The sequence below is a fragment of the Lithobates pipiens genome, unplaced genomic scaffold (genome assembly GCF_037356315.1).
Source record: "Lithobates pipiens isolate NorthernLeopardFrog02 unplaced genomic scaffold, aLitPip1_a1.2 Scaffold_22, whole genome shotgun sequence".
NCBI lineage: Eukaryota > Metazoa > Chordata > Amphibia > Anura > Ranidae > Lithobates > Lithobates pipiens.
In genome coordinates, this window is record NW_027507784.1 from 184,894,415 (window position 1) to 184,921,318 (window position 26,904).

The 26,904-nt window shown below is 45.8% G+C and overlaps 1 protein-coding gene across 1 annotated transcript in view; it reads right to left on the minus strand.

Moving 5' to 3' along the window:
* LOC143924420 (ATP-dependent 6-phosphofructokinase, liver type) overlaps nt 1–26,904 on the minus strand; it is a 336,686-nt gene that overhangs the window by 32,931 nt on the left and 276,851 nt on the right. The window contains exons 19-20 of the mRNA XM_077448722.1: nt 18,475–18,586; nt 8,402–8,501 (exon numbers count right to left, since the gene is read on the minus strand). Coding sequence (XP_077304848.1) covers nt 8,402–8,501; nt 18,475–18,586 — 212 coding nt within the window. The remainder of the gene's footprint in view (nt 1–8,401; nt 8,502–18,474; nt 18,587–26,904) is intronic.

Genomic DNA, 26,904 nt, shown 5'->3' on the forward strand with positions numbered 1-26,904 from the left:
TTATACTGTGGAAATACCTCAACAGTAGTAGCCAACAATAGTCCCCATCTCTGACCATCCCTTTCCAGTTCCCCTAACTAATTTTCCTCTCCCCCCCCCCCACCCCTCATGCCAGCACAAATCCTCCTCCTTTATCCCTATACAGACCAGGATCCCAGTGTTTCACTCCAGTTCTTCTCTATCCATCCATCATCTCTTACCCACTCCCCCCTCCTACCCCATGGTTTCCAGCCCCACCCCATTTTTTTCAGTGGCTAAGAAAGAGCCCTGAAGCAGAGCATCTTACTACTGCTTGTGTGGGCAGGAGGTGTACTGAGCCAATCCCTGCTGACCCTCCTCTCCTATTCATCCCATGTGATTGACGCAGTACACATCTCACACAAACATCAGCAGTAAAAGATATTCTGCCTCAGGGTTCTTCCTTAACCTTTGCAAAGAGCCAGACGAGAGTGAGAAACACTGGAGGGGAGAGTAGAGGGAGAGATGTCATTCCAGTTGTAGATTTAGCCCAGTGAAAGCCTGAGAATAGGCAAGATCTGTGAAAGCAGCTATGCTGCACAGCTCTGCTTGAGTAGAACATATCTGTATTCTACATTACTGTCCCTATACTCTACCTTCCTGCTCCCTCTTGTACTGTGCCCTCTTAACCACTTTGCCCTCCTGCCCCCCGTACCCCCTGTAATGTGCCTTTCTGCCCCCCCCTACTGTAACCTCCTGCCCAGCCCATCATTTTGTAAGGTATGTTGTTTTGTGTTTGTGTCCACTAATAATGATTTCTGTGTCAAGTAGGCTGTACAGGGCCCCACAATTTCTAACAGCAGCCCTTGGCAGGACCATTTGGCTTAATATACATCTGGTGGATGGGGATGTATATTATTTGAAGTGTTTTTAGCATTTAGCTTATGTCTTATAATTTGTGCTTCCTAATACTATTCGAATAAAGTTGTTCTTCGTTACATGGGTTGGAAAAAAGGCACCAGTCTATCTATTTCAACAAATAAAATAATAAAAACACCACGAATAGAAACCTACCCACAGTTGATCCAGAGGTATCAGAATTTAATTTTCTCCAATTGGGGGAAAGAAAATGAATTCCTCGTACCCCATGAGGCAATTAGATATTCTCTAGATCAACTATGCATGACACATATTACCTCTAAATATTAGTATCCAGTTATATTTTGTGCATATTTCTATGCTGGCCAGAACCAGTTTTTGAGGGAGTCTATTTCACATTTTTACAATTCTATACTGTGAAGAAGCCTTTTCATATGTGAAGGTTAAATCTCTTTACCTCCAGGAGGTAAAAAGTCCCCCCGGTCTTCTATAATGACCTAAAAAGTGAATACCTCCATACCAAGTTCATGATATGGACCACCTATTTATACATGTTAATCACTATTATTACACGTACTACTTCTGCATTTTTTTCTTTGGAAAAATAAATCAAAAAATGATTGAAATAGAAAAATAGGATTTTTATAACAGCTTACCTGTAAAATCATTTTCTTTGATGTACATAATGATGTACAGGACACAGAGCCATAGTAATTACTATGTGGGTTATATCGGACCAACAGGTGCTGGACACTGGCATGCCCCTAAGGCGTGTACTCCCCTATATAACCCCTCCCATTACTAGTCCTCAGTTTTGTAGCCAAGCAATACAAGTGTATCCCAAAGAAGGGAGGGACCTCTGTGTCCCCTGATGTACATCAAAGAAAAGGATTTGACAGGTAAGCAGTTATAAAAATCCTATTTTCTTTTCTTACATCAGGGGACACAGCGCCATAGTAATTACTATGTGGGATGTCCCATAGCAATGGCAACTGAAAGGGGGGAGACAAAACAAAAACAGGAGGCCAGAGGACTCATAATGCAGCCAGCAGTATACTGCGCCCAAAGGCAATATCCTCATAACTTTTAATATCTTTTTTTTTTTTTTAGAATTCAAACCTTTTCTTAAAACATTTTTTCTTTCCCCTACCCCCTTGTTACATTTGTTATTTACCTAATTTATCCTTGTTGAAAATATAACTATAAAGAGCAAGAATCGAGATTCACAGCTCTATTCTTATAACAATCGTCAGTCTTGGAGACTGGCTCCCCCGCAAAAAAACAAAACAAAACACGTGTTATGTTCTTTATTTCCTATTCTAGTTGTATCCTCTATACTGTTTTCCTACTTTATGAACTTGTGAGTGGACTGCTATTATTTATCTATTTGGTTCTTCCATTAATTTGCGCTTTATGTGCATTATTTCATATTTAGTGTTGTGTTCTTGTGAAAAAAAAAAAAAAACCTTTAATATCAATTTGATGAAATCTGATAAACGTATGAACTGAAGATCAAGTCACGGCCTTACAGATCTGAGCCATAGATGCCTGATGATGCACCACCCAAGAGGCACTAATCACCCTGGATGAGTGTGCTCTTAACATGAGAAGGAAGGCAAACGCCAGGAGCCCAGAAGGTGTTCGCTTCTTACCTGTCTCTGGGATTAAGGTGATATGGTAATGGTCGATATATGACATCAGTACTATGGATGTTGTGGAGGATTGTGGAGGACTGGGTGTCTTACGAAAATTCTAATATTTCAACATTTTTGTAAGTAAAAATGTTTTTTGTTTTTTTTTTGCGTTTCGTTTGCTGATTGTTTTGTTCGATTTTTTGTTTTGTTATAGGTCCCCTTTTCCTGGTGATTGTTGGCCCAGTTTTGTATTTACATCTGGGCCTAGAGACAGATCTGATGAAGCTTTGGTATACATCTATCGTTGAGTCTCTGACTCTTGGGCTCTTTGTGCAGTGATTAGTAACGGGTGACCCTAATTAGGTTGTTTGGTGGGGAAAACCTTAGCCCTGAACCAGAGGGTTGATATGTGAGTAATCCAGTGTTATGGTTGTTCATTGTGTATGGTGTAATATAAACATAAATATTTGTCTTCAGTGTATTTATATTATATTTATTTAATATTGTGTGTTTTCAGAGAGTGGCTTCCCTGAAGAAGAAATTGTATGCACTATTCAAAACGCATTGGAAGAGCCGCTCTTTGTTGCTGTATATCCTGTACATCTTATTGTTCAAACTGTTTGTACAATTATATAATCATATTGGGTTATTGATTTTACATATATTTTTTTGTATTAATAAATATTTTTCTTTTTTATATACAAATTATTTTTTTCGGTCTTTGTTGATATTGCCTTTAAAATCCCACCTTTTTTGAGGTATTGAATTAATGCTATGTAGTCTTTCTCTTCCCTAGATTAAGGCTCTGGGAGAAAGACGGAAGAATAATATCTTGGTTTAAATGAAAACCTGTTACCACTTTTGGTAAAAGTTCAGGATGAGCAGAAGAAATGGCAACCAGAAAAGATTATCTTGTCAAAAGAACCAAGGAAATTTCTTGTAAGGTTCAAACGGCTGATTCAACAATAAGACCAATTTTAAATCAAGGATTTAGAGGTGCCTTGATAGGGGGAATAAACCAGGTTACCCCCTGAATAAGCTACGCACCAAGAGTGGGAATCAAGAGGCCATAGGAAAAACACTGACAAGGCCAGGATCTGACTCTTTATGGAAGTCAAGACCAGCTTCATTACAGATCCCATATGCAGGAAATCAGGAACCCTGCCTATGACATACTTCCTGGGGTGCCAACCCCTTGATCCACGCCAAGAAACATATGCCTTTCAGATTCTATAGTAAGGGATTCAGGAAGCCGGCTTCCTGGCATTAATCAAAGTAGATACTACGGAAGGAGATCACCCACGATCTTTTATAGAGTGGGATTCAACAGTCAAACCTGTTAAATTTTTCGTCCTTAAGGTAGGATGAAATACCAGACCTTGTGCAAGAAGGTCTGGCTATAATGGCAGAGTCCGAAGGACTACTACTGCCATCTTTATGATCTCAGTAAATCAAAATCTTCTGGGACCCGCTGGGGCCGCCAGAATCGTCTCCTTTTGTTCCTGCTTAATCCTGTGGAGAAGGCGCGAAAGTAGCAGAACTGGAGGAAAAGCATGGATCAGTGAAAACTGATCCCATGGGAAGACTAATGCATCTGTCCCGCCTGCTAGCGGACCCCTTGTTAATGAATCTGGACACGAATAAGTCCATGTCTGGAATACCCCATCTCTAACATATCCAGGGCAGGACTTAGGGTGGTGGGGGCCCCTGGGCTTGAGTCACTTTCGGGCCCTACCTTCTATACATTACCATATTTATTGGCGTATAACACGCGCCGGCGTATAACACGCACCCTAAGTTTAGGAGGGAAGTTTAAGGAAAAAAACTTTCGTTTAAATGCCCATCAATGCAGCCTTGTCCAGTGTCATTGCAGTCTTGAAGTTTAAAAATGGGTATCTCCACAAACTGTTCCTTAACCCTTTGAAGTCCACATTTTTCAAGTTAGCATGACTCAAAATGTGCTCCACCAAAATGGTGGAGCAGACGTTAAAGGGTTAATGGACTGAGATACACCAATTGCAGCAAGAACCAGCTGCGCTACTGAACTGCAAAAGACATCTTGTCTTTAAAAGGAAGTTCCAACTTTAATTTGCTGGATCCTTTAACCACTTGAGACCCGCGCTATAGCCGAATGACGGCTACAGCGCGGATCTCCTTTGCCGGGACTACGTTTATTGACGTCGTCCCGTGCTTGAGCGGCCTGCGCGCCCCCTTAGGGGCGTGCGCGGCGCGCTCTGTGATCGGCGAGTCTATGAGACTCGCCTGATCACCGATCCGAGCAAGGGGTCGGTCCCGACCCCTTATCACGTGATCAGCTGTCAGCCAATGACAGCTGATCATGTGATACAACGGAGCCGGTAATCGGCTATTATTCCTCCTCGCACTGACAGCGCGAGGAGAAAAAAAAAAGAGCCGATCACCGGCGGCCGTGATCGGGACATCAGTCCCGATCACGGCCAGCCCTGCCAGTGCCCACCTGCCCCCTGCCAGTGCCACATCAATAAAAAATGTGTCCCCCCCTGTCAGTGCCACCCAGCAGTGCCCACAGTGCCACCCAGCAGTGCCCACAATCTGCCTCAAAGGTGCTGCACCCCAGTGCCACATCTGTGCCCATCAGTGTCATCTATCAGTGCCCATCAGTGCCACCTATCAGTGCCCATCAGTGGTACCTATTAGTGCCCCTTAGTGCCACCCATCTTTGCCACCCATCCGTGCCATCTTATCTGTGCCCATCTTTGCCCATCAGTGCCGCCTCATCTGTGCCCATCAGTGCCGCCTTATCTGTGCCTATTAGTGCTGCCTTAACTATGCCTATCAGTGCCCACCAGTGCAGCCTATCAATGCCTACCAATGCAGCCTATCAGTGCCGCCTCATCAGCGCACTTCAATGAAGGAGAAAAATGACCTGTTTGCAAAATTTTATAACAAACTATTAAACATAATTTTATTTTTTTTTGCATCTTTTTTTGTTTAGCAAAAAATAAAACTCCCAGCTGTAATTAAATACCACCAAAAGAAAGCTCTATTTGTGGGAAAAAAATGATAAAAATTTCATTTGGGTACAGTGTTGTATGCCTGAGCAATTGTCATTCAAAGTGCATCAGCGCTGAAAGCTGAAAATTGGTCTGGGCATGAGGGGGGTTTAAGTGCCCAGTAAGCAAGTGGTTAACATTAGTGCATTATCCACTGGACATGTGAGACTCTGCTCACTGAAGTAATTGCGGCATCAATTGCTGGAACCCATTTTCTTCAAAGAAATGTTCCCATTCAGAATACATAAACTATGCATGAATAGGAAAAAACATCCCCAGGTGGGGGAGGTTCTAATGAACCCAATTAGAGGTACCGTATATACTCGAGTATAGGCCGACCCGAGTATAAGCCGAGGCCCCCAATTTACCCCCAAAAAACTGGGAAACCTATTGACTCGTGTATAAGCCGAGGGTGAGATATGCCTGTCCATCCCTGTGTGTGTGTCCATCCATCCATCCATCCCTGTGTGTGTGTGTGTCCATCCATCCATCCATCCCTGTGTGTGTGTGTGTCCATCCATCCATCCATCCCTGTGTGTGTGTCCATCCATCCATCCATCCCTGTGTGTGTCCGTCCATCCATCCATCCATCCCTGTGTGTGTGTCCATCCGTGTGTGTGTGTGTGTGTGTGTGTGTGTGTGTGTGTGTGTGTGTGTGTGTGTGTGTGTGTCCAGCCTACCTGTGTCCCCAGCCTCCGTCCGGTCCCGAGCCTCCGTCCGGTCCCGTCCCGTCCCGAGCCGAGCCTCCGTCCGGTCCGGTCCCGTCCCGTCCCGAGACTCCGTCCGGTCCCGTCCCGTCCCGAGCCGAGCCGAGCCTCCGTCCGGTCCCGTCCCAGGATCACCGCTCTTCGTCGGCGCCCATTTTCCTGTTCAAATGCCGCGCCTCCCTGTCTGTGATAGGCGGAACACAATTTCCCAGCAGTCTGTGTTCCGCCTATCACGGCCATCCTTTCATCCTCGTCCGTAGTACGAGGATGAGCGGATGTCCGTGATAGGCGGAACACAGGCTGCTGGGAAATTCAGTGTTCCGCCTATCACAGGCGAAGGCGGAGCCGGAGGCGCGGCTTTTGAATTAGAATAGAATGGCCGCTGTCTGTCTGCTCGACACGCTGATCGAGCAGGCAGACAGCGATGACTCGAGTATAAGCCGAGGGGGGCACTTTCAGCCTCAAAAAAGAGGCTGAAAATCTCGGCTTATACTCGAGTATATACGGTAGATACCTCAAGAGCCTGTGCTGCAGGCAACAAAAGGGTTAAGTAAGGGAGTACACAAGCACCTGACTTGTGATGCTACTCCTTCCATCTTTGGATCCTCCGAAGAGGATAAATAAGTATCTTCCTATATTTTGGGAAGATCTACCTGATCCCCAGCCTCCTGCACCTCAACAAAAGGGCCCTGAGGACTAAATGGGAATCTGCTATGTTTAGTCCTACTATGGAGAGACATCATAGTATTAATCTTCTTTTCAAACTTTTAAATGGTAGAAGAAAAAAAAACGTTTGTATGATATATACAGGGACTGAAGTGTTCTACCCCTGACGGCTCAATCTGACTAGCCATATCCCTCTCAGAGGAGGATGACATTCTTTTGGAAATGCATTTAGTTTACAGTGCAAACAAATGACCTTTTGGAGAAGTTCCTTGTCCCATTACCATTCATACCCTGAAGCATAAAGCAGAGGCACTATGCAAAAGAATGTACATTGCTAGGCTATGGTTAAGTGTAATTAGCTGCTATTAACCCTAGCTTCAGTAAAGTATAATGTGCCAAAGGAGTAAGCCTGTGTTCACTAACCTGACCAAGCCATCCACTTGCTCTGTCCCTCCAGCCAGCAGCAGCTTCTACACATACAGCGCTGAGGCCAGCTTCCTCAATGTGTGGCTGGCTTCTGCCGCCGTTAGCCACGCCCCCTGCAAATTACGCCCCCCTTCCTTTTAAGGAAAATGCTTTTCCGTGTTAGTGGCGTCCTGTGGACCTGTAAGCATGGTGGGGGTAAATCCTCCGCCGAGCGGCCGCGGTCTGCCCTTTGAAAAAACATTTTTTTTTCCAAAAGAAAAGAGGCAACTGTTCTGGCATGTCCCCTAAAACAGGAAGCGACCAGACCCCCCTTTTCTTACCAGAGGGTCTGTTCCGGCTGGAGGAGAGTAGAGTGAAGGCTTCTGCTATTTCCAGCGTCAGGACGGTGAGTGCTCAATACAGCCCCCAGTGGTGACACATAGGCAAGACAACACTATACATAGAAGGAGAAATTCCTGAGAATCTCCCTTACCTTATCCTCGCAGCAGGGTCTTATCAGAGATAAAGACCCTATCTTCACCCTTCACGGTAGGCTCTGAGACCTTATAGGAAACCTTCAGGAACCGGGAAACCTTGGGTTATCCCACAATCCTGGACTTGCGACAGCACCCTGCCAGTAAAAACTTTATGGCCTCACTACCAAAAAGTACTGGATCCCAAGGCCCAGCTCTCTAAAGAGAAGCATTTGCAAGCAAAACCTTGTTTCTTCGGACACGAGGCACAGGTACTATTCATTTAGCCCATGAAAAGACATCAGAACGGATACGGTCAGCACGGCTAGCCCTCATCAAGGATTACAACCTGTGGAGCTCAGCACAGCACATCTTTACCCTTGACCAACACCTTAGACACTGGCTAAAAAACTGAGGACTCCCAGTAATGGGAGGGGTTATATAGGGGAGTACATGCCTTAGGGGCATACCAGGGTCCAGCACCTGTCGGTCCGATATAACCCACATAGTAATTACTATGGCTCTGTGTCCCCTGATGTAAGAAAAGAACATGGGTCACAATATCTGGGGGGTTATAAGCATAGAAACTTTCTGGTAAAAAAAAAATATATCCATAATGACAGCTTTGATCCTGGAGTTCCCCTTACCCCTGCGATAAGACTCTCTCAGTTTTTCAGAAATCCATTGTACAGCCTTGACTCCTAGTTTTGTTCCATAATTGCGATCAAAAGGGGTAGGGGAACCACCCTAAGCAATAAAAAGTAAACATCATTAAAATTATATTCTTACATATATTATATAAAATATTTTTAACAAAGTATCATTATAAACCATAAATCAAAGCATGCAAAAAAGAAAATTACAGTTGCAATATTTTTCCAAGCTATATAACTAAACGAGTTTAAAAATTGGACTTTTGATTTACCAAAAAAATATTTTCCTGAAGTACATTGGAGAACACAAGAGGAAGTATTCCATTACATCCGATTATGTGGCTGCCCTCAGGAGATTGGACATTGGAAAACAAATCTGTAGGGACAATCCAGTACAGCTCTCCCACTTCCAGCATACTGCCATTGCAAGCAATAGTAGGAGTGGATCATAAGAACAGAAGGAAGGAACCCGTTTGCCTTAAAATACTCCAAGAAAAAGGATTTTGTGATTAACAAAAAACATTTTAGGAACATTAAGAAACACAGGATGAAGTGTTCAGGTACATTGGGATATCCAAACAGTCAATACTCAATAAAAAGCATTTGAAATATGAAAGGCATAGATCAGGTTGAACTGATCCCACAGAGCTACCAGAGCATCTAGTGTGAAGGCTAGAGAATGCCTGAACTTGCAAGCTAGGAGGACCACGTCCAGTGTCCTCTACCTCTCACAGAGGTCTTAAAACATCCCTGGATGGAGAGACCTTTCTCCAGAGTTTGGACTTTGATGACTGAGGAAATGCACCTGCCAGTTTTCTACACCTGGGATGTGAACGATGGACAGGGTGAAACGTGGAGCTCTGCTCAAGCCAGAACCAGATCTGCTTCTTTTTAAACTTCTGTAAACTTCATTCCATACTTGTTCAGATTGAGATGTTCAATAAACTTATTAAGAGATGTAATTTGTCCCTCCCACACAATCAGTTTATCTATATACCTGTAGTAGGCCCCAAAATGCATAGAGGTTGAGTCATGTGATCGTTACAACTTCCGCCCATACCCGGAAATCGAGTCTTTCACTGCATGAACTGATCAGGCAGATTTAAAGTGGTTGTAAACCCTTACAAACCATTTTGACCTACAGGTAAGCCTAGATTAAGGCTTACCTGTAGGTCCAAGAAATATCTCCTAAACCTATACGGTTTAGGAGATATTTGCCCGAAGACAGGCACCGCTGTCTACGGCGCATGCGCCGTAGACAGCGGCGCGCAGGCGCACTAAGTGCGGCATTTCCAACAATGGAGCTGCCGCGCGTGTCAGCTCCCGTGCGCATGCGCGGGAGTGATGTCATCGCGGCTCCGCCGAATGACAGCGGCGTAGCTGCGAGACCCCACCGAAAAGATGGATGCGCCGGACTACAGGGGACAGCGGTGACATCGCTGGCTCCTGTGTCAGGTAAGTGACACATAATGGGTTACTATGCGATGCATAGTGGTCCATTATGCTTTACCTTTGCAGGGAAGGAAAGAGGAAGTAAACCCACCAGGGTTTACTTCCTCTTTAACGGATGATATTTTTAACTGCTGTTCGCTCCGGGTGCCAGTATATCAGGCACTCATGCATACGAGTTGAATATCTTATTTTTTTGGAATAAAAGTTATTTTTAAATGGTACTGAGCAATGAGGTTTGCTCTATTGTATCCATCTATATGAGGAACATTCAACATAGTCAACCAGCGGTCCAGAGGATATCTTCAGAGGTCGCCACACACATGTATTTGACCTAACTAGCGATAGTTGGTCCAATCCCAAGGGTAAGTGCACATCTACTGGGCTGGCACCCTATTTAAGCACATAAGGAACACGGAACTACTTATCAAGTCACAGCACTGTATGAGTTTTTTTTTATCATTGTTCCATAAGCACCAGCCCTTTTCACTGGGGACTGTTTTATTTATTGGTTTTCAGTATTTTACTTTTTTTCTGTATAAAGCAATATATTGCATATACAGCGCCTTGCGAAAGTATTCGGCCCCCTTGAACTTTTCAACCTTTTGCCACATTTCAGGCTTCAAACATAAAGATATAAAATTTTAATTTTTTGTGAAGAATCACCAACAAGTGGGACACAATTGTGAAGTGGAACGAATTATATCTATTGGATATTTTAAACTTTTTTAGCAAATAAAAAACTGAAAAGTGGTGCGTGCAAAATTATTCGGCCCCTTTACTTTCAGTGCAGCAAACTCACTCCAGAAGTTCAGCGAGGATCTCTGAATGATCCAATGTTGTCCTAAATGACTGATGGTGATAAATAGAATCCACCTGTGCTTAATCAAGTCTCTGTATAAATGCACCTGCTCTGTGATAGTCTCAGGGTTCTGTTGAAAGCGCAGAGAGCATCATGAAGACCAAGGAACACACCAGGCAGGTCCGTAATACTGTTGTGGAGAAGTTTAAAGCCGGATTTGGATACAAAAAGATTTCCCAAGCTTTAAACATCCCAAGGAGCACTGTGCAAGCGATCATTTTGAAATGGAAGGAGTATCAGACCACTGCAAATCTACCAAGACCTGGCCGTCCCTCTAAACTTTCAGCTCAGACAAGAAGAAGACTGATCAGAGATGCCAAGAGGCCCATGATCACTCTGGATGAACTGCAGAGAACTACAGCTGAGGTGGGAGTCTGTCCATAGGACAACAATCAGTCGTACACTGCACAAATCTGGCCTTTATGGAAGAGTGGCAAGAAGAAAGCCATTTCTTAAAGATATCCATAAAAAGTCTCGTCTAAAGTTTGCCACAAGCCACCTGGGCAGGGCAGGACTTACGGTGGTCGGGGCCCCTGGGCTTGATTCACTTTCGGGCCCTACCTTCTATACATTACCATATAACACGCGCCGGCGTATAACACGCGCCCAAAGTTTAGGAGGGAAGTTTAAGGAAAAAAAAAAACCTTACATTTAAATGTGCATCAATGCAGCCTTGTTAGTGTCATTTGCAGCCTTGTTGTCATTGCAGTCTTGAAGTTTAAAAATGGCACCGCAGAGATACAGAGTCCTGTGTATCTTTGCAGCTCCCGGGTCTTCTCGCAGTCCCGAGCAGAGCCGAGAGTAGCAGAGTATACTCGGCTCGGCTCACAGTCACAGACATCCCAACTAGGGATGAGCTCCAGCGTGTTCGCACACTCCACGTGCAGAGCCCGCCAGGAAGTTGACGTAGCGCTGCGCAAATCACAGGCAGCGAGACGTTGCTCTGATGTATGCTGCGTTGCGCTGACTTCCTGGCGGGCTCTGCACATGGAGTGTGTGAATATGCCAGAGCTCATTCCCTAATCCCAACCTGCAAAAACTAATTTCAGGGAGGTGACGCAACAGGACCCCCCACGACACATTAATATATGTGTGAAAATTTTCTGTGTATGTGTGTATAATGTCACTCATATGCAGCCTATGTCACACATATACACCTCTTATCACTCACATACAGCCTATGTAGGCTGTGTGTGTGAGCGATGTGAGTTGTATATGTGTAAGACACACTGCAGGAGATGGTCAGAGACTGCAGACCCGGTACAAGAGAGGATCAGAGACTGCAGACACGGTACAAGAGAGGATCAAAGACTGCAGACCCGGTACAAGAGAGGATCAAAGACTGCAGACCCGGTACAAGAGAGGGTCAGAGAGTGCAGACCCGGTACAAGAGAGGGTCAGAGAGTGCAGACCCGGTACAAGAGAGGGTCAGAGAGTGCAGACCCGGTACAAGAGAGGGTCAGAGAGTGCAGACCCGGTACAAGAGAGGGTCAGAGAGTGCAGACCCGGTACAAGAGAGGGTCAGAGAGTGCAGACCCGGTACAAGAGAGGGTCAGAGAGTGCAGACCCGGTACAAGAGAGGGTCAGAGAGTGCAGACCCGGTACAAGAGAGGGTCAGAGAGTGCAGACCCGGTACAAGAGAGGGTCAGAGAGTGCAGACCCGGTACAAGAGAGGGTCAGAGAGTGCAGACCCGGTACAAGAGAGGGTCAGAGAGTGCAGACCCGGTACAAGAGAGGGTCAGAGAGTGCAGACCCGGTACAAGAGAGGGTCAGAGAGTGCAGACCCGGTACAAGAGAGGGTCAGAGAGTGCAGACCCGGTACAAGAGAGGGTCAGAGAGTGCAGACCCGGTACAAGAGAGGGTCAGAGAGTGCAGACCCGGTACAAGAGAGGGTCAGAGAGTGCAGACCCGGTACAAGAGAGGGTCAGAGAGTGCAGACCCGGTACAAGAGAGGGTCAGAGAGTGCAGACCCGGTACAAGAGAGGGTCAGAGAGTGCAGACCCGGTACAAGAGAGGGTCAGAGAGTGCAGACCCGGTACAAGAGAGGGTCAGAGAGTGCAGACCCGGTACAAGAGAGGGTCAGAGAGTGCAGACCCGGTACAAGAGAGGGTCAGAGAGTGAAGACCCGGTACAAGAGAGGGTCAGAGAGTGAAGACCCGGTACAAGGGAGGGTCAGAGAGTGCAGACCCGGTACAAGAGAGGGTCAGAGAGTGCAGACCCGGTACAAGAGAGGGTCAGAGACTGCAGACCCGGTACAAGAGAGGGTCAGAGACTGCAGACCCGGTACAAGAGAGGGTCAGAGACTGCAGACCCGGTACAAGAGAGGGTCAGAGACTGCAGACCCGGTACAAGAGAGGGTCAGAGACTGCAGACCCGGTACAAGAGAGGGTCAGAGACTGCAGACCCGGTACAAGGGATGGTCAGAGACTGCAGACCCGGTACAAGGGATGGTCAGAGACTGCAGACCCGGTACAAGGGATGGTCAGAGACTGCAGACCCGGTACAAGGGATGGTCAGAGACTGCAGACCCGGTACAAGGGATGGTCAGAGACTGCAGACCCGGTACAAGGGATGGTCAGAGACTGCAGACCCGGTACAAGGGATGGTCAGAGACTGCAGACCCGGTACAAGGGATGGTCAGAGACTGCAGACCCGGTACAAGGGATGGTCAGAGACTGCAGACCCGGTACAAGGGATGGTCAGAGACTGCAGACCCGGTACAAGGGATGGTCAGAGACTGCAGACCCGGTACAAGGGATGGTCAGAGACTGCAGACCCGGTACAAGGGATGGTCAGAGACTGCAGACCCGGTACAAGGGATGGTCAGAGACTGCAGACCCGGTACAAGGGATGGTCAGAGACTGCAGACCCGGTACAAGGGATGGTCAGAGACTGCAGACCCGGTACAAGGGATGGTCAGAGACTGCGGACTCGGTACAAGGGATGGTCAGAGACTGCGGACCCGGTACAAGGGATGGTCAGAGACTGCGGACCCGGTACAAGGGATGGTCAGAGACTGCGGACCCGGTACAAGGGATGGTCAGAGACTGCGGACCCGGTACAAGGGATGGTCAGAGACTGCAGACTCGGTACAAGGGATGGTCAGAGACTGCAGACCCGGTACAAGGGATGGTCAGAGACTGCAGACCCGGTACAAGGGATGGTCAGAGACTGCAGACCCGGTACAAGGGATGGTCAGAGACTGCAGACCCGGTACAAGGGATGGTCAGAGACTGCAGACCCGGTACAAGGGATGGTCAGAGACTGCAGACCCGGTACAAGGGATGGTCAGAGACTGCAGACACGGTACATGGGATGGTCAGAGACTGCAGACACGGTACATGGGATGGTCAGAGACTGCAGACACGGTACATGGGATGGTCAGAGACTGCAGACACGGTACATGGGATGGTCAGAGACTGCAGACACGGTACATGGGATGGTCAGAGACTGCAGACACGGTACATGGGATGGTCAGAGACTGCAGACACGGTACATGGGATGGTCAGAGACTGCAGACACGGTACATGGGATGGTCAGAGACTGCAGACACGGTACATGGGATGGTCAGAGACGGTACATGGGATGGTCAGAGACGGTACATGGGATGGTCAGAGACGGTACATGGGATGGTCAGAGACGGTACATGGGATGGTCAGAGACGGTACATGGGATGGTCAGAGACGGTACATGGGATGGTCAGAGACGGTACATGGGATGGTCAGAGACGGTACATGGGATGGTCAGAGACGGTACATGGGATGGTCAGAGACTGCAGACACGGTACATGGGATGGTCAGAGACTGCAGACACGGTACATGGGATGGTCAGAGACTGCAGACACGGTACATGGGATGGTCAGAGACTGCAGACACGGTACAAGGGATGGTCAGAGACTGCAGACCCGGTACAAGGGATGGTCAGAGACTGCGGACCCGGTACAAGGGATGGTCAGAGACTGCGGACCCGGTACAAGGGATGGTCAGAGACTGCAGACCCGGTACAAGGGATGGTCAGAGACTGCAGACTCGGTACAAGGGATGGTCAGAGACTGCAGACCCGGTACAAGGGATGGTCAGAGACTGCAGACCCGGTACAAGGGATGGTCAGAGACTGCAGACCCGGTACAAGGGATGGTCAGAGACTGCAGACCCGGTACAAGGGATGGTCAGAGACTGCAGACCCGGTACAAGGGATGGTCAGAGACTGCAGACCCGGTACAAGGGATGGTCAGAGACTGCAGACACGGTACATGGGATGGTCAGAGACTGCAGACCCGGTACAAGGGATGGTCAGAGACTGCAGACCCGGTACAAGGGATGGTCAGAGACTGCAGACCCGGTACAAGGGATGGTCAGAGACTGCAGACCCGGTACAAGGGATGGTCAGAGACTGCAGACACGGTACATGGGATGGTCAGAGACTGCAGACACGGTACATGGGATGGTCAGAGACTGCAGACACGGTACATGGGATGGTCAGAGACTGCAGACACGGTACATGGGATGGTCAGAGACTGCAGACACGGTACATGGGATGGTCAGAGACTGCAGACACGGTACATGGGATGGTCAGAGACTGCAGACACGGTACATGGGATGGTCAGAGACTGCAGACACGGTACATGGGATGGTCAGAGACGGTACATGGGATGGTCAGAGACGGTACATGGGATGGTCAGAGACGGTACATGGGATGGTCAGAGACGGTACATGGGATGGTCAGAGACGGTACATGGGATGGTCAGAGACTGCAGACATGGTACATGGGATGGTCAGAGACTGCAGACACGGTACATGGGATGGTCAGAGACTGCAGACACGGTACATGGGATGGTCAGAGACTGCAGACACGGTACATGGGATGGTCAGAGACTGCAGACATGGTACATGGGATGGTCAAAGACTGCAGACACGGTACAAGAGATGGTCAGAGACTGCAGACACGGTACATGGGATGGTCAGAGACTGCTGATATGGTTGAACTCAGTGTACACACACATCAAACTATGCAGCACACACAGAGCTCTGGCTAAATAGCTGAGCTGAAATAGTTAACAATCAGCCATGTGTGACCTGTCACTGGACACAGAATGCTGGGGGGCAGCAGGGACTTCCAGAGATCTGATCACAGTGTGCAGCTATAAAGAAAAAACAAAGATTACAGAGGGAGGGGGAGGCTGATCAGTAACTTTGCACTGTATAAAGACACATTTCTGGAAGACACTGTCCGGCCAGCATTACATGTGACTATGCAGCACTCCCCACCATCTTCTTCCCATTCAGCCAGAATGATGTGTGTGCTCAGTGCTGCAGGATCTTCCCATAGTCATACCTTCCTCTGCTATGTCCTTCTGGGGCTTCAGGTACTGTGCATCTCCCACCCAGCTCCCCCATTCAGCACCTGTGTAGTTAAATGTGGCGGGCTGGAGAGGGGGAGGGGAGTTACACTCTGTCTGCTGCACCATACACTGACTTGCTCCTCCAGCCCTCGCTGTTACACATTTCCTCAGCCCCGCCTCCTGTTCACAGCACAGCCCCCGCTTCTCTCGCTGTTCCAAATCTCCTAGCAGCTGACAGTGGCTCTCTGAGTGACAGGTTCAGCTATGTATCTTGGCAGGGCTGCGGGGCCCCCTATTGGGCGGGGCCCCTGGGCTTGAGCCCAGTCAAGCCCAATAGTAGGTCTGGCCCTGCACCTGGGAGACGCACCAAACATGTGGAAGAAGGTGCTCTGGTCAGATGAAACCAAAATCGAACTTTTTGCCCACAATGCAAAACGATATGTTTGGCGTAAAAGCAACTCAGCTCATCACCCTCAACACACCATCCCCACTGTCAAACATGGTGGTGGCAGCATCATGGTTTGGGCCTGCTTTTCTTCAGCAGGGACAGGGAAGATGGTTAAAATTGAGGGGAAGATGGATGCAGCCAAATACAGGACCATTCTGGATGAAAACCTGTTGGAGTCTGCAAAAGACCTGAAACTGGGACGGAGATTTATCTTCCAACAAGACAATCATCCCAAACATACAGCAAAATCTACAAAGGAATGGTTCACAAATAAACGTATCCAGGTGTTAGAATGGCCAAGTTAAAGTCCAGACCTGAATTCAATAGAGAATCTGTGGAAAGAGCTGAAAACTGCTGTTCACAAACGCTCTCCATCCAACCTCACGGAGCTCGAGCTGTTTTGCAAGGAAGAATGGGCAAGAACTTCAGTCTCTCGATGTGCAAAACTGATAGACATATACCCCAAGCGACTTGCAGCTGTAATCGCAGCAAAAGGTGGCTCTACAAAGTATTAATGCAAGGGGGCCGAATAATTTTGCATGCCCCACTTTTCATTTTTTTATTAGTTAAAAAAGTTTCAAAAATACAATAGATTTCGTTCCACTTCACAATTGTGTCCCACTTGTTGGTGATTCTTCACAAAAAATAAAAATGTTATATCTTTATGTTTGAAGCCTGAAATGTGGCAAAAGGTTGAAAAGTTCAAGGGGGCCGAATACTTTCGCAAGGCACTGTAGCATTTAGCGTGGTATATTTATACTCCACTATCAATTGTTTACACCACATTTCCATTTACATTTCACACTGCAGCTGCTCAAATCATGTGGTAATTTTTATCCATGATATTAATACATACATAAGGTGATTTATATTGCTAGTAATCCTTTTGGCGCTTTGGTCCATTATATATATAATATATATATTTTCACTGTATCTAAAGGGTATCTAGGACTTCATCTGTGATTAGGACTGAGGCATTAGAAAGGGTTCTAGCCTTTTATTCACTGAGTCTTTAAACATGGGGATGTCCTCAACGGGGACAGTTCGAGCATGAAGACAAAAAATGGACTGCTCTGCTTAATGGATAGTCCACTTTTTAGGAACTTCTCCTTCATAGAGTATTGCTGGGCAAAACATAATTGAGGACACAAGTACACACCAGGCTCCCACAGTAAAAGGTTAAAAGCCCTGACTTACCCAGTGCTGGTATTAAGACCTGCCCCTACAATTGGGACACTCTAGGGGCGGTTTGACAGGATCCAGGGGACATGCCTCGATCAGCTAAACTTGACCCTCTCCAAGAAGTCTTTAGGGATAGAGCTCCACCAGATGGGTGAACCGCAGCCCTGGACTTGTAATTTACTCTGCAGCTAACTCACGTATTACACCAAGGATGTCTAGGAGAGTGCATAACAGAGTCCAGTGCACAGTTGGCATATTACAACTGTAAAATAAGTCCTCTGTGGCTCTATAGCAACTAAAGAATCTTGCTTGAAGTAAAAAGGTCTTAAGAGCAGAGAACAGAGGTCTGTTCTCCTAGGACACTAGCAAATAACACGGAATGCTAGGAGAGAGGGGTTATAGCGAATTATCCATACAGATTTTTCTAGTGTCCTCCAGTGAAGGCAGCAGCATAACTAAATGGACTAAAATACCTCAAATGATGTCCTTTAATGAACAATTAGAAAAAAGATTTGCCAAGATAAAGATTACAGTTATTACCGTAGGTTTTATACTGAAAATTTTGCAGACTATTGTTATAAAAAGTAACAATACAATAGTACGTGCACCCATTGTTTGGTGCATTTTTAACATCCATTGTAGCTTGTTAAAACATGTTTTCATTCTCCAACACCGTGCATTTTTTTATGCATTATGAGTTGGTTGGCAAAGCCATAGATGTACTGTAACATGCATCCATAAAGTGGAAATTTTTTAAGCGACCAGGTTTTTCTTTAAAAACATACCTGCTGTAGGTGCCCAAGCACATTAGTTCGACAGTCAAAAATACCCTTTCCTTCGGATGAATAAAGATTATGCAGAAATTCTGTGGTGTAGTAGTCGTGACATTTTTCATTCCTAAAACAGAAACAACGTTCTACTTTTGCAATACATATTAATTCTTCCTCTGTCATTTTTATGAGTATATATATATATATATATATATATATATATATATATATATATATATATATATATATGTATATATATATACACACATTTCGTTTTTTTTTTGTTTTTTGTGGAGATTTAAAAGGTCACCTTCGAACCTCCCTATAATAACATATGCTGTGTGAAGACAGTAATTGTTCAAGATGACTGCATTTATGTCTATATAAAATAAATATGTAATGGACTGGCCAGATAAAAAAAAAAAAAAATGCATGTCTTTTTTATACCATTTAACGCTCACTGCAAATGTGGTATTGGGATTGTGTTTATGCATAGACATATATAAGCCAGTACTGTACAAACTGTTCACCAAGGCAAATGGATAATTTACAGATTAGACTGGAAAACAATAATAGTATCTACAATAGAGTGAAACAACTTGCTGGAAATTTAATGAAAAAGGAGTTAATTCAATACCTTGAGCAAAAGAAAAAAAAATGGAAATACCAATATCAACTAACAGAAAAATATAAGTGCAAGCAGTGCAAGTTTACTGTGCATGATAGTAATCATAAGTCTCAAAAAATTAAATAAAAAATAAGGCTATTTATCTAACACAATTGCATTTAAAATAAGTGGAAAACACATTACCAAAACTGAAAGGTATTTGAAGGGGTGCAATTCTTTTTTTCCCTTTGTACACTGTTTTTAAGATAAATGTACTGTATATTATATTGAAAATGTTCTGCGTTTAATTTTCCCTCTTTTTTGCTGCCTGTACCATCAAGCTTATTAAAAACTTTGAAAACGAAGGCACTGTACGCACAGGCTTCGAAATGTGTCTTCTGCAGGCAAATGGACCACAAATGTTCTATACACACACCAAGTCTATTTATATATGCTAAGCTTATACAAATCAAAATACAAGCTGCACCACCAATCCAAATGATTTAATAAAACAAGCAAACATGATCTAAAAAACACACACACAGACACACACACACACAGACACACAGACACACATACACAGACACACATACACAGACACACATACACAGACACACATACACAGACACACATACACAGACACACATACACAGACACACATACACACTGCTTCTGCTTGCAGCTGCAAATAGTTGAAAAACACATTTATATAAAAACGCAAAACTGTATCAATGTCAGACTGTTTAGATAGCTAGACATTAAATCTCAAACCATCATCACAATAGTGCACACATATGGCACATTTGCTAGGAATGTTAACAAATTCTCAAGTGACCACTTTGGTACCATCCCTACTCTTAGTCTGCCCAATAAATGCGCACACTTGCATGTGTCACAAACAAGCAGCTGTCCCAAGTTAAACATGGACATTCTTTCTATAAATGCAATACCCTTTATTGGATGAACACACAAGTGTGGTTTATAAAAAAAAAAAACAGGGGGTGTCAAGACAAATGTGAAAAATAAGAGAGTGTTTCGTATTATTTGAACACTACACTAGAGCCAATTATGAAGTCTGATACCCTTAGGTTCTACTTAAATGTGTAACCTTATCTGAGACAGCAGGCCACATATGTAATGCATTTTCCAACCAAATATTTCACTAAACAAACTAAGGGAAGGCGGTCATGTAGAATAGTAATTACACTAAAAAATAGGTTTAAATAGGTATAATAAAGCTGTATTAAGAGCAGTATTAAAAGAGAGTGAGACCTGTATCCCTCCCCAGACTCCCTAAAAAAAAAAAAAAAAAATTCTTACGTGCCTACATTGTATTTTTCTCTCTCCCTTTGAGGGACACAAAGTCTTTCGCCTTCAGTATATCCAAATGCTGTCTGACTGAGGGGTGGGCAACACAGAAAACAAAATCGCTAACAGACCCCCAACCCCACAAAAAAAAAAAAAAAAAAAAAAACAGAACACTGGGGGCTGTCTACAGCTTAAAGAGCTACCCGAAGGCCCTTATGTCTGAAGCTGGCATTGGTTTAAGCCACAATGTCATCCTGGTAGAACTTAGAAAACATGTAAAGAGAAGACAAAAATTATCTCCTTGAGCCCACCTAGTGATGGTGGAACGAGGAGGTGGCGCACCCTTACAGGGTCTATCTGGGATTACAAGAAATGGAATTAGTCTTCAAAAGAAAACCAAGGAGAACCCCCTAGGAGTGTGAGAGACTGCCCTGCGCTGCCAGCTCTGTTATTTTTGACTCTTCTGGCACGTGCGAGGCATCCCCATTGTTCGGCAGTGGCCTAGAACCTCTTGTTTCACAGCTGCCCCAACTGGCTGGCAGCCCTGCAGCCAACCTAAACATCAAAAGCCCAGGGCTAGCTATCGGGGGATATCATTCACTTCAAAGCTTCTACCTTGTGGTTTGCCTTGCATTAACTCTATATAGGGATACTCTGCTACTGAACCCTGTCTGGTTAATGGTACTCCTTTCATTCTCCCGGACTAGACACAGATAGCCTGTCAATGACAAATGACACGGATACTGTTACTGATCCTTACCTGAAAAATGATCCTCCTTGTCTGGCTATGGATACATTTCTGACTTCTGCCTCACGTGACCCTCTTGGCTGGATAACAGACTATGTTAATATTTTCTGTCAACTCAGACCACTGCTAGCTTAGTTACCCACCAGTAACAAGTCCAGATCATGCTTACATACTGGATCTGCCATGAGCTTTACCATCTGCCATCTGACATAGTATGTGAGCTCTCTCTTTGGGTTACGGAGGAGTATCCCAGTTCTGCCTAATTAGCAGGCATACTAGCCTTAAGCTGGCCATACATCATGCAATTTTCTTTCCTTCAACCCGACGATCCGAGCTGAATTGGGGGAAGCGGTACCTGTCAAAATCAAGTACCTGCTTCCCCCCCATAAAATTGTGCCGAATGTGAAGGAGGAAGGTGGGAGGAGGAAGAGCACAGAGATTTTTATTATTTTTTTAACTGGAGGGAGCATTGCATGAGATTTTGTTTGACATCCCACCCCAAAGAAAAAAAAAATGATCCAATTTGTGATCGGGTTGGTCAACGGCTTCCTCATGCAGCCATATGCATTTTGTTTATTCGTGCGAAAGGTCACTGAAGATGCACTTGCAACAACACAGAGGAGTATGGTTTGTGATACTTTTTTTTATTATTTGTACAGTTTACATTTTCAGAACAAGCTTCTTCTAAAGTCCAACCAGTACTGATACAAAAAAGGAATAGCAAAATGTTAAGAAATTTAGAAATACAACAATCTTTGAAAAAAAAAAAAAAAAAAGTCAGATTAGAAGTAGAGAAGGGGGCTGTGGAATGGGTGGAAGGGGGAAGTGTCAAAGAAAAAAAATGGTCATTGAGCCATTTGATAGAGATTTAGAAAGCAGAGATCAACATACGGTGCCTTGAAAAAGCATTCAAACCCCTTTCCACATTTTGTCATCTTACAACCAAAAACCTAAATGTATTTTATGTGATAGACCAACACAAAGTGGCACATAATTGGGAAGGGGCATGAAAAAGATAAATATTTTTCAAAATTGTTTACATATAAATATGTGAAAGGTGTGGCATGCATTTGTATTCAGCCCCCCGAATCAATACTTTTTAGAACCACCTTTCACTGCAATTACAGCTGCAAGACTTTTTGGGTATGTCTCTACCAGCTATATCTAGAGAGTAAAATTTTTGCCCATTCTTTACAAAATAGCTCAAGCTCTGTCAGATTGATTAGAGAGCATCTGAACAATTTTCAAGTCTTGCCACAGATTCTCAATTGGATTTAGGTCTGGACTTTGACTGGCTCATTCTAACACATGAATATGTTTAATCTAAACCATTCCTTTGTAGCTCTGGCTGCATGTTTAGAGTCATTGTCCTGCAGAAGGGTAAATCTTCAACCCAGTCTCAAGCCTTTGCAGACGCTAAAAGATTTTCTTCTAAAATTACCTTGTATTTGGCTCCATCCATCTTCCCATCAACTGACCAGCTTCCCTGTCCCTGCTGGAGAAAAGCATTTCCACAACATGGTGCTGCCACCACCATGTTTCGCCGTGGGGATGGCGTGTTCAGGGTGATGTGCAGTGTTCATTTTGGTCTCATCTGACCAGAGCACCCACTTTCACAGATTTGCCGTGTCCCCCACAAAACTGGACTTTTTGATCTTTCTTTGGCTTCTTCAATGATGAATTTCTACTTGCCAATCTTCCATAAAGGCCAGATTTGTGGAGTTGTCATGTGGACAGGTTCTCCCACTCGAGCTGTGGATCACTGCAGCGCCTCCAGAGTTACCATGGGCCTCTTGGCTGCTTCTCTGATTAATGCTCTCCTTAATCGGCCTGTCAGTTTAGGTGGACGGCCATGTCTTGGTAGCTTTGCAGTTGTGCCATTTTTGGATGATGGTTTGAACAGTGCTCTGTGAGATGCTCAAAGCTTTGGATATTTTTTTATTAACCTAACCCTGCTTTAAACTTCTCCATAACTTTATCTTTGACCTGTCTGGTGTGTTCCTCGGCCTTCATGATGCTGTTCGTTCACTAATGCCACGTACACACCATCGGACTTTCTGGCATGTTGATGAGGACAAGAGCCTCTTCCAGACAACCCTGGCCATTGGTTGTCGGGGTCTGTCGGCATGGGCTTTAATAAGGGGGACCCCAGATCCTGGCCCACCACCCTATGTGAATAAGTATGGGGTATATCGTACCCCTACCCATTTACCTGGAGAAAAATGTGTCAATAAAAAAAAAAACAAAAAAAAAAAAAAACACCCTACACAGGTTTTTAAAGTAGTTTATTAGGCAGCTCTGGGGGTCGTCTCTCGACTTCTCCGAGCTTTCCAGTTCTACTCCTGGGCTCCTCCGCTATCTTCTGCTCTTTTGCCATCGGTGGCCCGGCTTTCTCCTTCATCATAGTCGCCGCCATCTTCTTCTTCCTTCTTCTGATGTTGACACGACGCTCTCTCCCGCTGTAATGCCGTGGACACGCTGCGTGGCGACTTATACAGGCATAAGGCGGGGTCACCGGGTGATGTCACCGGGTGACCCTGCCCCTTATGATGTCACAGTCCCAGCATGCCCTGGGGCTGTGACATCATAAGGTCACCCGGTGAGCCTGCCCCTTATGCCTATATAGGTTGGCGTGCAGCGTGTCCATGGCATTACAGCGGGAGAGAGCACTGTGTCAACATCGGAAGAACAGAAGGAGGAAGAAGGAGGCGACGAAGGAGAAAGCAAAAGAGCAAAAGATAGCGGAGGAGCCCGGGAGAAGAACCGGAAAGCGCAGAGAAGTCGGAAGACCCCTGAAGTCAGAAGAAGACCCCCAGAGCTGCCTAATAAACTACTTTAACACAAGGCCTGGATCTGGCTCTTAATAGAAGTCAAGGCCAGCTTAATTTCAGATCCCATATTGATATACTTCCTGGGGTGCCAACCCCCGGATCCACACCAAGAAACCTATGCCTTCCAGACTCTAAAGTAAGTGATTCTGGAAGCCGGCTTCCTGGCATTAGTCAAAGTCAACACTACCGAAGGAGATCACCCACAATCTTTTATAGGGTGGGACTCAACAGTCAAACCTGTTAAACTTCTTGTCCGTAAGGTAGGATGAAATACCGGACCCTGTGCAAGAAGGTCTGGCCACAATGGCAGAGTCCAAAGGAGGCCCACCTCCATCTTTATGATCTCGGCAAATCAAGAGCTTCTGGGACCCGCTGGGGTCGCCAGAATCCCCTCCTTCCGTTCCTGCTCAATCCTGCGGAGAAGGCGCGGAAGAAGCAGAACCGGAGGAAATGCATAGATCAGTGAAAACTGATCCCCTGGGAAGACTAATGAGTCTGTTCCGCCTGCTAGCGGACCCCTTGTTTGACATAAAGTTGACGACCTTGTTAATGAATCTGGATGCGAATAGATCCATGTCTGGAATACCCCATCTGACATATTGCTAGGAAGATGTCGGGGTGAAGAGATCATCACTAGGCATGCTGCACACAGCCTCAGAGCTGAGAAAAAAAAAAGTATCCCAGGCCGCAGATGTCAGCACCATCAGAAGCCTCAGAATGAATAGTGGAGTGTGAGCTGGGGGCACTCGTTACAGCGTGGACAGATCTCCTGGGATTTGAACAAACTTACAGTTGTATAGACTAAGTTGTAGATTTCACACAGATGTTACAATCAACTAGAGAGATCATTCACATAACCAACATCTCCCTATAAAAATGCTCTACCAACAGTGATCTTTCCCATCATGCTAAAAAATAGTAATTTTTGTACTCACTGTAAAATCCTTTTCTCTGTAATTCACCGACGGACACAGCTCCTCTCTGTAACTAAATGGGTTGTATAGCCTGCCATTAGGAGAAACTAGGCAAAATTGTTACACAATACACAGAACTTTAATCCCAGCCCAGGGGGGGGCGGGCCCCGTGCTATCAACCCTTCCCACTGCTCCTAGCAGCTTTAGTACGTCAACAAGCAGTATAACGTAGAAAAAAAAGGAGGAGGAGTGGATGCTGTGTCGGTCGGTGAATTACAGAGAAAAGGATTTTACGGGGAGTACAAAAAAATTATATTTTCTCTTATATTCACCGACCGATCAGCTCCTCTCTAACTAAATGGGACGTCCCCAAGCAGTGCCAAACGAGGGGTGGGAAAAAACAGCATAAAAACGAAACCCACAAAAAAACAGCAGTGTGTGGAAAAACACCACTATATAACCGGGTATCCTCAACAGGAGTGATCCCCAAGACCACAGTGCATTAACCAAACAGTACTGCGTTTTTATCGAAAAAACAGGAAAAACTCAATTGCAACTACACGGTCGCCTGCAAAACTGCCAAAACAGGCATCAGCCGATGCACTGACGTCCACCTTGTAGAACTTGGTAAACTTATGGACAGACGACCAGGTCGCCGCTTAAACACACCTGAGCGACAGACGCTTGGTGTCAGAAGGCCCAAGACGTTACGATTGCTCTTGTAGAGTGGGCAGTGACTGGAAAGGGAGGCACCTGCTCCTTCAAGGCATAGGCTTGGACTACAATCTGTCTGATCCACCAGGAAATGGTGGCCGACGAGACCGCCATGCCCTTCTTCGGACCAGCCACCGAAACAAACAGTGAGTCTGACTTCCAAAAGGAAGCTGTGGCAGACAAATACACCTTCAGAGCCTTGGGGTGCTTCGGCTTAGGACACAATGATGACAATTCAATGTCCTCATTGATATTAAAGGCCGAGACCACCTTAGGTAGAAAGGACTGTTGTGGACGTAACACCACCTTATCCCTGTGGATGACCAGATAAGGCGACTTGCAGGACAAGGCCGCCAGTTCCCGAAACTCTCCTGGTCAATGTGATGGCCACCAGAAAGACCACCTTCTGTGAAAGGGTCAGCAGAGGAATCTCCCTGATATTCTCAAACGGCGGCTTCTGAAGCGCCGACAACACCAGGTTCAAATCCCACGGAGGACGCACCGGAGGGACTACATGTCGCACCCCCTGCACAAAGGTACCCACTAATGAGTGAGATGCCAGGGCTCTTCGAAAAAAGACAGCCAGAGCTGAAATCTGCCCCTTGATGGTGCTCAACGCCAACCTCAGGTCTACACCTTGCTGAAGAAACAGTAGGATACTGGATATAGAGAAGGAGCGTGGATACCACCCTTTCTCCTCACACATGGAGATGTAGGCCTTCCAAGTACGGTGGTATATCTTCCTGGAAGAAGATTTCCACGCCCTCAGCATAGTTGGAATCACAGAGTCCGACAGACCCCTGTTCCTCAATACCCAGCTTTCAATAGCCAGGCCGTTAAAGCCAGCGATGGTAAAGCAGGGGTGAAGGATTGGACCTTGAGATAGGAGGTCCTCTCTCAACGGCAATCGCCAGGGAGCGTCTGCCACCAGGCGCACCAAGCCCGCTGAGGCCAATCTGGGGAAACCTGGATTACTGGAATCCCCTCGGCTTCCGCTCTGCGAAGCAGACGTTGTAACAGTTTTAGCAAAGGAAAGGCATAGATCAGCTGGTACTGATCCCACGGAGCCACCAGCGCATCTGACCCGTCTGCCCACGGATCTCTTGTCCTGGACACGAATCTCTGCATCTGCTGATCCAGGGACAACGGAGATTTGTCCCCTTTTGTCAAGATCTCCTTCTGCAGGACTCTGGTGTGGAACTGGGCATAAGGTACTGCCTCGAAGGCAGCCACCATGAGCCCCAGTGATGACCACTTGCGGTGCAACAGTAGTCTGACCGCAGATCTGAGAGTCAGCAATTTGTCTGAGGGGAGAAAAACCCT